Below are 15,646 nucleotides of genomic sequence, written 5' to 3'. Positions count from 1 at the left end.
ACTTAACATACACCAGACGAAAATTGTTGAAATTATTATATAATTTGAATTGTACCATCAATTTAATTTTAGTCGAATAAAATTAATTAAAAATAATTTATATAAAGATTATTTCATATGTTATGGCTATAAACAATGTACATGATAATTACGATATAAAGTAGTTCCCCGTCAAATTTCGATGAATTACAAGCTAGTATATTTTTTGCACAAATTTAAATCATTGTGAAATCGTGCGAATTCATAATAAAAATAGTATGTATTCATAGTGAAAATAATAATGAATCTATACTATATTAAAAAGGAAGTTCTCAATTTCAAATTGATTTCAAAGCAATTTCAAAATTGAGTGGCAAATTTGTGATTATAATAAAATTAAAAGTTTATTTATAAGCTATACTTCTTTTTTTTTCTTTTCTTTAAGTTTTTATTTTTTTTATTTTATTTCTTTTTTAAATTGTGAAATTCAACTAATTATAAAATATTCAATATGCATATTAAATTAAAGATCATGATGAGAGCTTTAATTTGATATATGTTGTGTAAATATTAGATTTAAAATATAAAAATTATATTTATTTAAAGATTAAAACTTAAGAAAATTATCTCTCATCTCTCCTCTTTTTTTGAATAAATCTATTTTTTTCAATTATCTTTTAACTTATAGTATTGTATTCTTTTTTTCACAATATTAATTTTTATTAATGTGAATCATTCTTTATTTTTTATATTAAACTAAAATATTTATCTTAAATTACGGTATTTTTTAATTATATTTAAAATTTCTATATAATAATCAAATTAATATCAATTTTATATATAATAAAAATATAAAAATATTTTTTGTGTGTTGCACGAGTGCAAATGCGTTATTCATAATAAATTACTATCACGAATTCATAAATTTTTTGGCAGATATTCATACATGTTTGTACAATAATTATAATGTAATTTAATAAAAATTTAAACTCGACATTATACTGTGAATCATTAACTACCATCGTATGAATTTGTAATAATAAAATATGAATTCAAGATTGTACTGTGCGAATTCGTAAATAATAGAAAAAAATCTGATGCATTGGATTTAATAACGTAAATAATATCATATTAAAAGTCCCTAAAATTTTGGAGTAACTGATTCTTTAAAAGTAAAGAAAATTACTTCAAAATCCTTAGGTAGTCTGGGCGTAATTTACTACTTAAAAATATAAAGAAATCTAATCATTCGTTTTTCTCCATCTAAAACTATCTTTAGTGGGAGACTCTAAAACGAGACTCTAAGAGATGGTCCCCACCTTATGGCCTCCGCTTTCCAATGCATTAACTATAAGAGAGGCTCTAATTTTTTTCGTTTTTATTTTATTCCACTTTAACACTGCAATTTTCAAATCCAACATTTCATTAGAAAATAATTTAAACCTTACCTTAATTAAAATAAAAAATTACAATAATTAAAATTCAAAATCATATTAATTAAAAAAATTACAATAATTAAAATTTAGACTAGATTAATCCTCTATACTTCATGACTTTTTCAAACATGTTGTTGTACAATGCCAATTGTGCTTTCGACATCTTCAAAGTGTCCGCATAGAGAATTTGGAAACCGAGAGCATTCACTTTTCATATCGACAACTTTATTTTTAGCATCAACGACTTTATTTTTAGCATCAATGACTACTTTGTGTGAGGTGCTAAATATCTCGATTCATTTGGCGACGTGTTCTAGTGCATCGTCGTATTGAGCTTTGTCCGCTGAGGATTCCAATTTATTCCCCTTGCCTTTGTCGCGCTTGGCTGCTTTTTGGCCTTGAGGCCTCGCTGTGATACTTAGCTCGAAAGATGTAGTTGTGGCCTGCCCTTTTCGATCTCGTGGACTTCTTCAACGAGTTCACATCTTCGTCGTTAGATACGAAGTGCTGAGATTCGCGCAGAATCTGCCAAGCTTTCAAGTGCTTTAATCTAATTTCATAGTTGACATTGTAGATTTATTGTGCATGTTCAGTGATTTGTTCAACCACTCATTCCATTTCCTATATGGCTCTACATTATTCGTAGATCGCCTCCCACTGCTTGTCGTCCTTTTTGACGCGTTGAAACTGGTATTTGATCTGCTTGTTGTCACAAGCGGAAGTGCTGAAAGGTCGAACATCGTTGTATCTTCGAGTGATGTCTCCCCATTATTGGAGAGTCTTTTGGTCTGTATAATGGATTGAGCTATGGGCAGCCTTCGGCCACAACATACAAACAAGCTCCATCTTCGTCGTGGTGTACCCGATGCGGGTCTTCGACGTCATTGGATTCGGAACTTCGACTACATTGTCTTGAACGAAACGAGTTCTGTTCAAGTTGGTAGGAAGATGGCCCGAGGACAAGATATTTGAGCTTTGAGAGAAATGCATGAACCTCATCATCGTGGAAGAAGTAGGAACCTCCAGGGAAGAAGTCTCCAGCATTTGAGCTATATTTTTCATATACTCGTTGAATTGTCTTTCCATTTTTTGTTCATATTGGATGAATTTCTGCATTTCACTCTGTTGTTGCTTCTTTGTAGCTATTGCTTCAAGATATTATCTTATTTTGAGAAATTTGCAATGAATAAGACATAGTATATACAATAAATAAGACATATATACAGATGAATAACGAAATTTAAAATATTTCGCTTTCTCCGGGATTCGAATCATGAGAAAAAAATTCATCACCTCATACAATATTAGCCATAAGATTGATAAAATAAACGCATGAAATCGTGTTTAAGATCTCACTAAAATGGGGGTCCATATATATATATATATAAACATTTACGTATATAAAGAAAATAATAAAACAAAAAGGGTACAACAGTCACCGCACTGTGTTTAGATAAACCTCACTCTTCATTGCGGCTAGGGTTTGGCTCTCTCTCTTTATCTGTCTCGTCTTCAGCTGATTCTCTCACCTCTCCTTCCGTCCTTTCAAGACTCTTAGATCTGTTGATTCCGATACACTCAATAATGAATACAAGGTTAAATTAAATGATTACTTATCATTAATCTGAAAGACAGGGTTTTGCTTTTGGTGTTGTTGCTCAAGAAATGGCGACGCTAAACCCATTCGATTTGTTGGGCGACGATACGGAGGACCCCTCGCTGCTTGCAGCTCAGCAGCAGAAGATCGAGCCAAAAAAAGCGTTGCACCACCGACCAAGCAGCCAGCGCAGCTGAAGCTCCCCTCCAAGTCGCTGCCCCCGGCTCAGGCTAGTCAGTGCTCCCTTTATCTTATTTTAAGGAACATATAATGGTTGTTTCTTCATAAATTTGTTATTTTGTATGTTTTCTCAAAACATATGTGCACTTTGACTCTCTATGTATTCCTCTTAACAATAAGGAATGTTAAATTACTGTTTTTTCAATATTCAATAATTTTGTTGTGCTTGGCTTCTCGCAATTTTTTGGCAAGTAGAAACTTATAAGCTATAAAACATGAAGTTTTATAACTGAAATACTTGCTTCTATTACTTTTCATGATCAGTTTAATGTATTATACTGACAGTTGTTATGCAGAGGCTTTATTTTTTTTGTCAATTTGGTCTTAATTATTCATTTGATATTTTATATTGCTGCTGTTTCAATCATTATTATGTTTGTTCACCTTTCGGCTTGTATATCCAATCAGTTAGAGAGGCAAAATTTGATTCTGCTCGAGGTGGACGTGGCGGTGGTCGTGGATATGGCCGTGGTCGTGGTGCTGGCGGAGGATCCAATAGAGACTTTGCCAGCAATGAAAATTCATATGGCAATAGGGAATTCTCTACTCCTCAGGGTGCGCCTGACCAGGCTGATGGAAAGCCCTATGAAAAGCGTGGTGTCTATGGAGGATCACGCAGTTCTTTCCGTGGTGGCCGACGAGGTGGTTACAGCAATGGAGATGCTGGAGAAGAAATGGAGCGCCCTCGTAGGACATTTGAGCGTCGTAGTGGAACTGGTCGTGGGTATGTATGGAATGTCTTCTCTCTGTGGTTGAAATTTGATGTTGGTTCCATATACTGACTTCTATTTTCACACAGAACTGAGATGAAACGGAAAGGGTCTGGTCGTGGAAACTGGGGTGGAGCACCGGAAGATGAACTGGCACCGTAAGAATTTAATTGTCTTCCTTGGCCATCAAAGTTCATTTGCCTATCCGCCAACCATCTACTGGTTGTTAACTAAATTTTATTTTTTTAGATTGACTGATGAAGTTGTTAATGAAGATGAGAAAAACCTGAATGTGGAGAAGCCCTCTGTGGAGGAAAATGCTGCAGTAGATGGAGAAAAAGAAGCTACTAAAGATGAAAATGAAGAGAAGGAAGCTGAGGATAAGGTGAAAGAATATTTAACATCTGGACATTCGTCCAACCTAAATTACTTTCTTTAACCTAAGCAAAGCTTTATGAATTTGACGTTTGAGTGTTATTCAACTTCTGTCAATAATGGCTTTGACTCTATATTTTGTGTTGACTTGGTGAAATAATGATTTCAGGAGATGACATTGGAAGAATATGAGAAGCTTCTGGAGGAGAAAAGGAAGGCTCTGCTGGCTCTTAAAACTGAAAAAAGGAAGGTTGATGGGAAAGAATTTGCTTTTATGCAACAACTCACAGACAAGAAAGTTAATGATGAGATCTTCATTAAATTGGTACACTTAAAACTCCATATTGAATGAATTTCTACATTTCACTCTCTTGTTGCTTCTTTGTAGCTATTGCTTCAAGATATTATCTTATTTTGAGAATTCCTCATCTTTCTTATTATCAATGTTATTCCTCTTTGCAGGGCTCTGAGAAGGATAAAAAGAAAGATTTAGCTGAGAAAGAAGAAAGAGCTAAAAAGGTATCATTCATGCATATGCTAAATAGTTACCTGCCATATGTATTTATGATGTATATAGCTCGGGCTATACAGTTCTTGCATGGGCTTTCTTCCTGTTTTTATGCTACCATTTCAAGTTATCCTCTATCATACAATTTTTTTTTTTTTAATTTGAAAGTTGTGGTTCTACTATTTGTTGAACTTGTACTTATGCTATTTAAGAAGATCATGACGTAATATTGGGAAAATGATGAGATTTATTAGCTAAATCTGATACACGTTTCATTGTCTGGTTTAGTCTGTCAGCATCAATGAATTCTTAAAGCCTGCTGAGGGTGAGAGGTACTACAACCCTGGTGGTCATGGCCGAGGCCGAGGCCGTGGTCCAAGAGGAGGAGGCTATGTTGGGTCCAGCGACAGGAGCAGTTTCCAAGCACCAGCCATTGAAGACCCCGGGCAGTTCCCGACCTTGGGTGGCAAATGAGATGTTGGTTGTGCTGCTTCTGCCGCGTATAATCGAGTTCTTTTCAATTGGGCTGGAGAAATACTGGAATAATGGAGTGGCGTGTATAAAAAATTTTCAATATATTTATGCTCAACGTGTATGTTTGTTATCTCTACATAGCATATTTTCAACTGATCTATTTTGGGGTTTTTTTTTAGCTTTTTTTAGAATTAGGAGCTTGGGAACGATTAGTTTACTCCAGACATTGATGCTCAGTTTTGCTTCGTGAAATCTGAAAAACACTTTTTAGTTTTGACTATGTTTTATAGCTACTCATTTATCGCTTTTTAACGATCCTCGTAGTGCGTAATTATGCAGTGATAGATGATGGGGAAATGTAACTTTGCGGTTTATCTTTGTGTATAGCTTAATTTATTTTTATTTCTTTCTGTGAAGTTTACGAACTGCTCAATATTTTTGTGTTAAAATCAAAAGATGGGGGGGGGGGGTAAATTAGGGGTTACATGATAGGAAATTATTTGCTATTTTTTTCATGATAAATGCACTAATGTTTGATATGCTCGATCAATACGAATTGAGTATATATGTCGAGTATTAGTGGCAAATGGATACTCCCTTCGTTCACGAAATGAGTATCCATTTGTAGATTGCACGAGTTTTAAGAAATGTATTGAGTGTGGTGTTAGTGGAATAATGATTCCAGCTTTTGAGTGTATTAATTAAAGGGTTGTGTGAGTTTCAAAAAAAAATTTAAAAATTGTGTGAGGTACACTTGCTAAAAAGGAAAATGCGTACTCATCTCATGGACGGACTAAAAAAAAAATATGAGTACTCATTTCGTAGACGGCTGAAATATAATTTATATGTATATTTTATAAAATATAATTGTTTTCTAAGTTTTATTTTTTAAATGGGTAAGTTACCATTTTCACCCTAATAGTAATAGATAATCTTCAATTAAATGAGTATATCGAATGAAATCTATTCACGTAATTAAATACGATACGGTCATATTATTTTATTCATATAATAAAAGACTTTTATTTAATATTTTTCGATTCTCTTCTAATGGACGTTTTTGAGAAATTCAAATTTCTTTAATAATAGTTTGTACATTCTTTATACAGCTTTTCTTATATCAGATAACCTATAGTTTTTTTTAGACGATCAGATAATATATACTCCCTCCGTCCACCAATTAAAGCCTCATTGAAGGGTGGGCACGGAGACTAAAAAAGCTGAAAAAGGTGTTGTGGATGAAATATAAGGGTAGTTGACTAAAGTGATAAAGTAATTGACTAAAGTGTTAAAGGTGTTGTTTGGTGGATCCACTAGTGATAAAATGTAATAAATATAGAATATAAAAATGATAAAGTTGTTGTAAGGTGGGTCTATTAGTGGCAAATGATAGTAAATATAGGAAAATAAGAAGAATAAAAGAATACAACAAGCACAATAAAACTTTAATTGATGGACAAAAATTTAAGTGCAAATAAGGCTTTAATTCGTGGACGGAGGGAGTACTAGTATTATTATTAATATATGAATCATGCATAGATTATTAATTATCTTTAATGATTTTTTTAATGATTTATATTTATGCCTTTGATTGGCAAACATTTTCTTTTAATTTAAAAATAAAATCTTGAATCTTTTCACTCCCTTTATTATTATTTTATTTTCTTTTTGTTGATGACACATTATCTAGTTACGATATATATATATATAAATAAAAACATTTACGTATATAACAGTCACCGCACTGTGTTTAGATAAACCTCACTCTATACTCACTGTTGATTGCGGCTAGGGTTTGGCTCTCTCTTTATCTCTCTCCCTTTCAACTCATTCTCTCTCACCTCTCCTTCCGTCCTTTCAAGACTCTTAGATCTGTTGATTCTGATACACTCAATAATGAATACAAGGTTAAATTAAAGGATTAGTTATCAATAATCTTAAAGACAGGGTTTTGGTTTTGGTGTTGTTGCTCAAGAAATGGCGACGCTAAACCCATTCGATTTGCTGGGCGACGATACGGAGGACCCCTCGCTGCTTGCAGCTCAGCAGCAGAAGATCGAGCCCAAAAAAAGCGTTGCACCACCGACCAAGCAGCCAGCGCAGCCGAAGCTCCCCTCCAAGCCGCTGCCCCCGGCTCAGGCTGGTCAGTGCTCCCTCTATCTTATTCTAAGGAACATATAATGATTGTTTCTTAGTAATAAATTTATTATTTGTATGTTTTCTCGAAAAATATGTGCACTTTGACCCTCTATGGATTCCCCTCTTAACAATAAGTAATGTTAAATTACTGTTTTTTCAATATTCAATAATTTTGTTGTGCTTGGCTTCTCGCAATTTTTTGGCAAGTAGAAACTTATAAGCTGTAAAACATGAAGTTTTAGAACTGAAATACTTGCTTCTATTAATTTTCATGGTCAGTTTAATGTATTATACTGACAGTTGGTTCTGCGGAGGATTTGTTTTGTGTCTTTTGATTTTAATTATTCATTTGATATTTTATATTGCTGCCGTTTCAATCATTGTTATGTTTGTTCACCTTCCGGCTTGTATTTCCCAACAGTAAGAGAGGCAAAATTTGATTCTGCTCGAGGTGGACGTGGTCGAGGGCGTGGAAATGCTCGTGGTGCTGGTGTGGGCCCCAATAGAGACTTTGCCAACAACGAAAATTCATATGGCAATAAGGAAGTATTTGCTCCTCAGGGTGCACCCGACGAGGTTGATGGAAAACCTTCTGAAAGGCGTGGTGGTGGCTATGGTGGACCCCGAGGTTCATTCCGTGGCGGCCGTCGAGGTGGTTTCAGCAATGGAGATGCTGGAGAAGGAGAACGAGACCGCATCCGTAGGCCGCTTGAGCGTCGTAGTGGAACTGGACGTGGGTGCGTGTGAGATATTTGTTGTTGTTATTTGAAGTAGGTCCGATCACTAACCCCCTTTCTTATGCAGAACTGAGATGAAACGAGAAGGGGCAGGTCGGGGAAACTGGGGAATGCAGACTGATGAATTGGCTCAGTAAGAGTTTCAATATTTCTTTTGGCCGTTTGAGTTCATTGACATGCTGAGATGTATATGTTTCCATTTCACCAGCAATCTGTTTTTTGGTTAACCAATTTTTCTTTCTAGAGTGACCGAGGAAGTTGTCAATGAAGATGATAAAAATCTGAATCTGGAAAAGCCCTCAGGAGAGGAAGATGCTGCTGAAAATGTAGAAAAGGAAGCTACTAAAGATGAAAATGAAGAGAAGCCTGAGGATAAGGTAAAAGAATTGATACAAGTTAATCACAATGCTTGAATGATTTTATCCTTAAAAGGCTTTATGTAGTAGGTTTTGATTTGATGTTTGAGTGTTATTCACCTACTTCTGCCCTATTAAAGTATCTGTTATAAGCTACCTCTAACAAGTTACATTTTTATGGGAAATGCTACCCTTTTATTGTGAGTTAGGAATCACTACACCCCTGAGTTTTACTGAACTTTGTAAAATAATGTTTTATAGGAGATGACTCTGGAAGAGTATGAGAAGCTTCTTGAGGAGAAAAGGAAGGCTTTGCTTGCTCTTAAATCTGAGGAAAGGAAGGTTGATGCCAAAGAATTTGAATCAATGCAACCACTCTCAAACAAGAAAGCTAATGATGACATCTTCATTAAATTGGTGAACTACTGTACCCCCTAATGAGCACATTTCTGGCCGTCTCTCCTTTCGTCCTTTTTTTTTTTCTTCTGGCTATTGCTTCAAGAAGTTAGCTTATTTTGAGTATGAACTTTTCTTATTTATGAGATGCTTCTGTTTAGGGCTCTGAGAAGGATAAAAAGAAAGAGTTGGCCGAGAAAGAAGAGAGAGCTAAAAAGGTATCTTTCTTGCATGCTGAGTACATTCTTATGGTGTATGTAGCTGTTGCTAGACAATTCTTGCATTTACTTAGCAAGAAAAAATTATACCTAGCAATTGAATGGAATGGAAGTAGAAATGACCATTCCGTTCCCTCTTCCATTCTATCATACCATATATCCTTAGTTTATGTAGTCTGCTAAAGATCAATACATCAACATCTATTTCAAGAAGACAGGGATTTATGTTGGAAAAGGGAAGAAATTTGTTTGATTGGAATCTGATGTCTGTTACATTGGCTGGTCTAGGCTGTCAGCATCAATGAATTCTTGAAGCCTGCTGAGGGTGAGAGGTACTACAGCCCCGGTGGGCGTGGACGAGGCCGTGGGCGTGGCGGGAGAGTAGGCTATGGCGGGCCAAGCGACAGGAGCAGTTTCCAAGCACCAGCCATCGAAGACCCGGGGCAATTCCCTACCTTGGGTGGTAAATGAGATGTTACTTGTGCTGCTTCTGCCGCTCATTGTCCAGTTTCCTATCAATCGTGCGGGAGAGAATATGAACAATTAGTTGTGACATTGATGCTCAGTTTTGCTTCGTGAAATCTGAAAAACACGTTTTAGTTGTTTGTTTTGACATTACATTCTGAAATCTGAAGTATATTGCCTTTTATTACTCTTTTCATATCCCTTGTCGAATATCTTGTGCGTTTAAGGCCTTGTTTGGTAGGCCTTATAAACACTATATCTAACTTTAGGGTGATTCTATTCATAGCCCCCATTTTAGTCCTTATAGCCCCTTTTAAAAATATTAATAATAATTAATTAAGAATTTACTATTTTACCCTATCTTTTATAGTCCCCAAATTAAATTAAATTCTAATTTAACAAGTTAATTTAAAGTCTAGCACTAAATTGAAAATTTGTTTTGCTTTGTTGAAAATCTTCGAAAACAAGATTCAGATCAAATCAGCTACGAAAAATGACATCAAATTCACTGGTAAATGAGAAAGCTTGAAACATCGAGTGTTTCGTTACTCTATTTGACAGTTGTTTTTTTTATTGCTATACCAATCCAATTTTCGTGCAATTTGTGAATCTGAGAAGCTAGCTGAAAATTGGCATCAAAGAATCTAATGGATGAGAATACTTGGAATAAAAATTGAATACTATGTTATACCATCGGAAGGTTGTTTTTAGATTGCTATACCAGCCTTCGACGTCAACATAAGCCATCTCCGATCAAAACTGGGCTGCGATTTCCCCCCTTTCGAGGCGCTCTCCACCGTGATCAGGCAGTGCGTCGCCAGAGTTAGGGCTGAGGCGAGAAGGATCAGCTGGTCGGCGGCGCCATTGCTGTCGGCGGAGGTGCTCTGGGAGTGGAGCAAATGGGGGCTATGAACCAAAATGTCAAATGGGGCTATGAATTAATACACATAGTAAATAATAAAAAGAAATTGAAGTAATAAATTAAATTAAAATTTAACTTAATTTGAGGGTTATAAAAGATAGGATAAAATAGTAAATTCTTAATTAATTATTATTAATATTTTTAAAAGGGACTATAAGGAGTAAAATGGGGGCTATGAATAAAATCACCCCTAACTTTATCTAATTGTTTGGTTATTCTATATTACTAATCTGTCGCGTGTTGGGCTTGTGTTTTTTGTTGAGCCCATAAAAATAGTTACTAAATATTCCAAAACCCACTTACTTTACTACAAAATTATACTAATAGCAAATAAATTTATTAAAAAGCCCGTCAAATTCCAACTATAAACTGTTTTACCGTTTATATAAAAAATCATCATATTATTATATTATATTAATTATTGTGCCCATCGAAAAAAACTAAAATTGTATATTCTTCATTATTCATCCTTTTCCAAGCACAATATAATCTTTTCTATTTGTATGATGAAATCTTTGATATTTTTCATATTTTCAATTTTTTGTTGTTGTTGAAAAGATCTATTATAGCTATTTTTTGGATTAGAAAAAGTGAACAATAGAGATTAATGGACCTCGACCTCACTAAAAAAATTTACCGTTCAAATGTTCTGAAAAACTATGGAGTATAGTCTAATGTAACTTACACAAAATTTATTTATTGACTGGGCACAAGTTTATTAATTTTAGAATTAATATAGATAGATTAGATTAAAGAAAGTAGAAAACTCCAAAGTTAGTTAGTTAGTTAGTGACACGTGTTTCAGGGGGAGTAGATATCAAAACCACCTTTGCTTCCCGCGCAGCTGCACATTCTCCATTCCCGATATACCCCTAAAAAACTCCCAATTTTACACTGTGAATAAACATAAGAGCTGAGTGATTCTTCAACGTTCCGCTTCCGCATATAAACAGTCTCCCATGCTATGGCTCTTCGTCTTCTCTGAATCATCACTCCCAATATTTCAATCGCTCTCCACACTCAGAAAATGAGGTTCAATGCGTTGCGACGCGGTGCGGTTGATGCGGTGAAGAAATATTTTCATCGAGACTGGAACGTGGATGATATTCTCAACTTCGACGAAGTATCGCCCTTCATTCGGATTCACCTGAATCGGGTATAATCTCGACCGATCTCTTCTTTTCTTCCTTTGTTAGGCATTGTCCAATTTTATGCTACCAAGTTTCGGAGATGGCATAATGCAGATTGTTTGGATTTTGTTTGTGGATTGATTTTCTGTGGGTTATGGAGTAATTTGGAAACATGAATAGAGAGTATATGAAGATATGAGAATCGGAAGTCACTTCTTCTTCCTTTCTGTTTGAAGAAATCGGAATTCGTTTCTTGATTGCGCTCTTTTTTTACTCATTTTTTTGAATTCGATTATTATTATTTTCTTCTGTTTTTCTATATAACATTGAGAGAGAGTTATTTTAGTTACATTATGTCACTGATATGGGAGTTGATGTACAAAATCCAGTAGATTTCGAAGCATGTTAATCAGTAATAGGAAATGGCATGTGATTCTTTGATTCCCTCACAAAATTTTCTTGCAATCAGTTGAGTAATTCATATCATGCTTTGATATACAGTTCTACTTTACACTGTTGTGTGCTTCGGTGAGTTCAGCTGTTGGATCCTTCTTACATGCTACTGGGAATTCTGGATGGTTTTTCACTGCATCTGCTGCTTTTCTGAGCTTCATTTCCTTCTACCTCACTGCCCCATGGAGAGAGGTATCAAGATCTTTAACTTTTATTCACAAAATTTTACATGATACTATATAAACTTGCTGTTTTTTTTAACAGAATAAGAGGTTTTGTTTCTTAATGTTGACTGCATTCTTTGGCTGGGCTACTGCTACTCCTTGGTTAACCTGGTTGTTTGACGTCGACACGGGGTAACTGATTTATGTAGTCAAGAAATTAAATTTCAAAACATAAGATAATATATTAGTGACTGAATACAAGTTAATTATGACAATATGTGAAGCTTTATAGCCACCATAATCTTGGCTCACTGCGTGGGCTTTGCTTGCTTCTGTGTGGCATCCACTTGGACACCGAGCTTCGAGTTCGTCTACTTCAACGCTCTGCTTATCTACATCCATCTGCTCATCATAACCATGTTTGCTACCGCAACTGTCTTTGGCGGCGACTCTGATCATTTCCGGTATTTGGTATAGGTTTCTCATTATCAAATTCTTGAATTTTGGTGGCATATATATATTGTGATTTGTGAGACTCTAATGCTAATGTGGACATAGGCGTATCCTTATCTTCTGTGGTGTATGGCATACTTGGCGGCGTATAGCCAGGAGGTGGTGATGAAAGCTCGTAGGGGAGATGGGGATCATGTGAAGCATGCCATTTGCCTCTATGCTCACTTTACTGCATTTGTTGTTCATGTAAGCAAAACCAAGCATCAATTTCTTATATATGTTGCTAATTAATTAGAGAAAGATAATTTGATTATGCATGTGTTGTTGTTGTAGCTGATGAAGGAGCTCTGGAGATTTTTCAGAAGGTGAGTTGTGATTCTGTATAGCTGTTGTAAGCTGTATACTGACTTGGAAAGCTTAGTCAAAACTGCAATGTTGTAACTCATGTTGAGATTGTTGCAAATAAGCTATGTGATGAGTGATGATAACAAATTTAGAGATGTATCATATGCTGTGTGTACGTAACATTTTTCGTTGAGTGTTGATTTGGTTATGTTTCTTCAATTCTTTTTTGGATGCGTTGATGAATGTGATGGATGATGGTATTTGTTTGGTAGTTGTTCCAAACGGATGGTGCTGTGATGTAAGTGGAATGAAAAAAAAAAAGAGTGATTCTATACATAACCCACATTTTTTTTTTATCATAAATAAACAACTTATAAATAATTATTTGAGCACAAAGTTTAAATTGAAATTATTTGCTCATTTTGTCTATTTCTTTGAGATATAAGTGTGCTCAACAAATATAATTTGTCAAAGAAAGTTAATAAATCGGCCCTATAATTTAAAAAGATGAATGTAACACGAATTAGCTTGGACACAAACAACTTTTTCCCTAAGCGCATTAACGGTTTTCTTCGGCGCATAGTTAATAAATCGGCCCAAACAAGATTTTTCCTTGGGCCCATATTTCCTATTTTCTTGGATTTTTCTTGGGCGCATATTTCGTTTTCTTTGGGCGCATTGAGCCTGTCGAATAAAAAAAAAAAAACCTTTTAGATTTTTTTGTTTTAATCAAATCCCCTAATTTTTATTCTTGTGTGATAGCTGATAAATTTGATGTATAAATTTGTTATGAGATTCAAATTTACGAGATATATGCTCACTCATTCACTCTATATATCGACTAAATCATTAAAAACGGTGATCTAATTTTGATAGGAGAGGTTCGGATCCAACCTTGTTAATGGTAAACTATTTACATGATCCTTAGTCTTAGAAATTCCATATATATTCTCAAATCTCAATAAACATTTGACCAAGTACTATGCATGCATTGCCTCATGAAACGCTGTGCTCTTTAATTACCGATCATTATCTACTCACCACTCTTCAAAATACTATTCCCAATACCTAAAAAATTTATTATTCATTCTCATAAAGCTCATATACACTAGGGTGGGTTCTATCTTTGTTGATGTAAATTAAATTTGTGTGAATCGCAATTTATAATCTCGGCCGTTGATTTCACCCTTATGAAAGGTGTAGATTTGTTCATTTCTTACGTAGTGCATGATATAACCTAAACCCTATATACATCAAATGTATAAAGGAGTACCGGTATATGAATTTGGAAGGTTAGATATTCAAATTTCATAGCTCATATAAATTTCTTCATATTTATCGTGTAAAAGAAAATTAATGAATATTTCAATATAAATCTATGAATAATCCAATATAAATCTACGATGAATGAGGCGCTTGTAATACATGAATAGTCTTTCAATTATGGTTCAAATCCTCGAGGGGGTGGGAGTTTTATCATGTTAACTGAATACGATATTCATGCATTACAAATAACTTATTTGTAGTTTTATATTGATTTAATCGTTATTCTTACTTTGTCACGAAAATAGCCATTGTCACTTTGACCTAACTATATATATGTATGTGTGTGTATATATATATATATATATATATAGGGAGAGGTTCAAATAAGAACCACTAAATAAAATTAGAACAGAGAACCATTTTAAACCATTCGATCATCAAGATCTACGGTGGATGCATCATCTTGGTGGATGAATGCAGATCCTGGGTTCGAATCCTGAATGGAGCAAAAAATTTATTATTTTCGGATGCATTAAATTTAATAGCGAATGCATTAATTTATATAGTAGATGCATTGATTTTAATGGTTCTTATGTTCTCACGATAAGTGTGGTTCTCACTATAACCGCACCCTATATATATATATATATATATATATAGAGAGAGAGAGAGAGAGAGAGAGAAGGGTTCAACAGAGAAGCTAAATATTGTGGAGAATAGAGAATTCGTAAAATAAAAACGAACAGGTCTATAATTTTAATGAACAGATCAATGTACCGCATGAACAGAAATTTGCCCCAGGTTCGAATCCTGCTGGTGGCGAGTTTTTCTTTATTTTTACCAAATACGTCTGTTCGTTAGTTATGTTGATCTGTTCGTAAAATGAATAGATTTGTTCATAATGAATAAAAAGATAATTCTCTATTGAACTCAACCCTATATATATCTATATATATATATATATATATATAATGCATGTTCATACAAAACGTTGATTTATTCGGAGAAATTATTAACTTATTCAACTTATTCGCACGCATTCTCCATGTAACTTTTCTTTATATATATATATATATATATATATATATATATTTAGAGAGAGAGAGAGAGAGAAGAGAGATTCAATATAGAAAGAATGAAGAATGAATCTGGAACAAGCTTGAATAGTTATTTTTGTTTTGGATTTAAATCCTAGTGGGTGAGTTTTTAAATTTATTAAATAGATACGTCTGTTCATGGATTTTATTAATTTATTCGGAGAATTTATTGATTTATTTTATATA

General features: G+C 34.4%; 1 protein-coding gene and 1 pseudogene across 1 annotated transcript; both read left to right on the top strand.

The window, feature by feature from the left end:
- Positions 1 to 2,872: 2,872 nt before the first annotated feature.
- On the top strand, positions 2,873 to 5,566 carry LOC131022814 (RGG repeats nuclear RNA binding protein A-like; annotated as a pseudogene).
- A 1,458-nt stretch (positions 5,567 to 7,024) lies between these two features.
- Positions 7,025 to 9,826, top strand: LOC131022813 (RGG repeats nuclear RNA binding protein A-like). Its single transcript, XM_057952338.1, has 7 exons — positions 7,025 to 7,462; positions 7,880 to 8,195; positions 8,263 to 8,328; positions 8,440 to 8,572; positions 8,813 to 8,968; positions 9,109 to 9,165; positions 9,454 to 9,826. Exons 1-7 carry the CDS (start codon positions 7,297 to 7,299, stop codon positions 9,634 to 9,636), a joined length of 1,077 nt encoding a protein of 358 aa, XP_057808321.1. The 5' UTR covers positions 7,025 to 7,296; the 3' UTR covers positions 9,637 to 9,826.
- The last annotated feature ends 5,820 nt before the right edge of the window (positions 9,827 to 15,646 follow it).

The sequence above is a fragment of the Salvia miltiorrhiza genome, chromosome 4 (genome assembly GCF_028751815.1).
Source record: "Salvia miltiorrhiza cultivar Shanhuang (shh) chromosome 4, IMPLAD_Smil_shh, whole genome shotgun sequence".
Lineage (NCBI taxonomy): Eukaryota > Viridiplantae > Streptophyta > Magnoliopsida > Lamiales > Lamiaceae > Salvia > Salvia miltiorrhiza.
The sequence above is the reverse complement of the archived record's forward strand: the minus strand, read 5'-3'. Positions and strand labels throughout refer to the sequence as shown.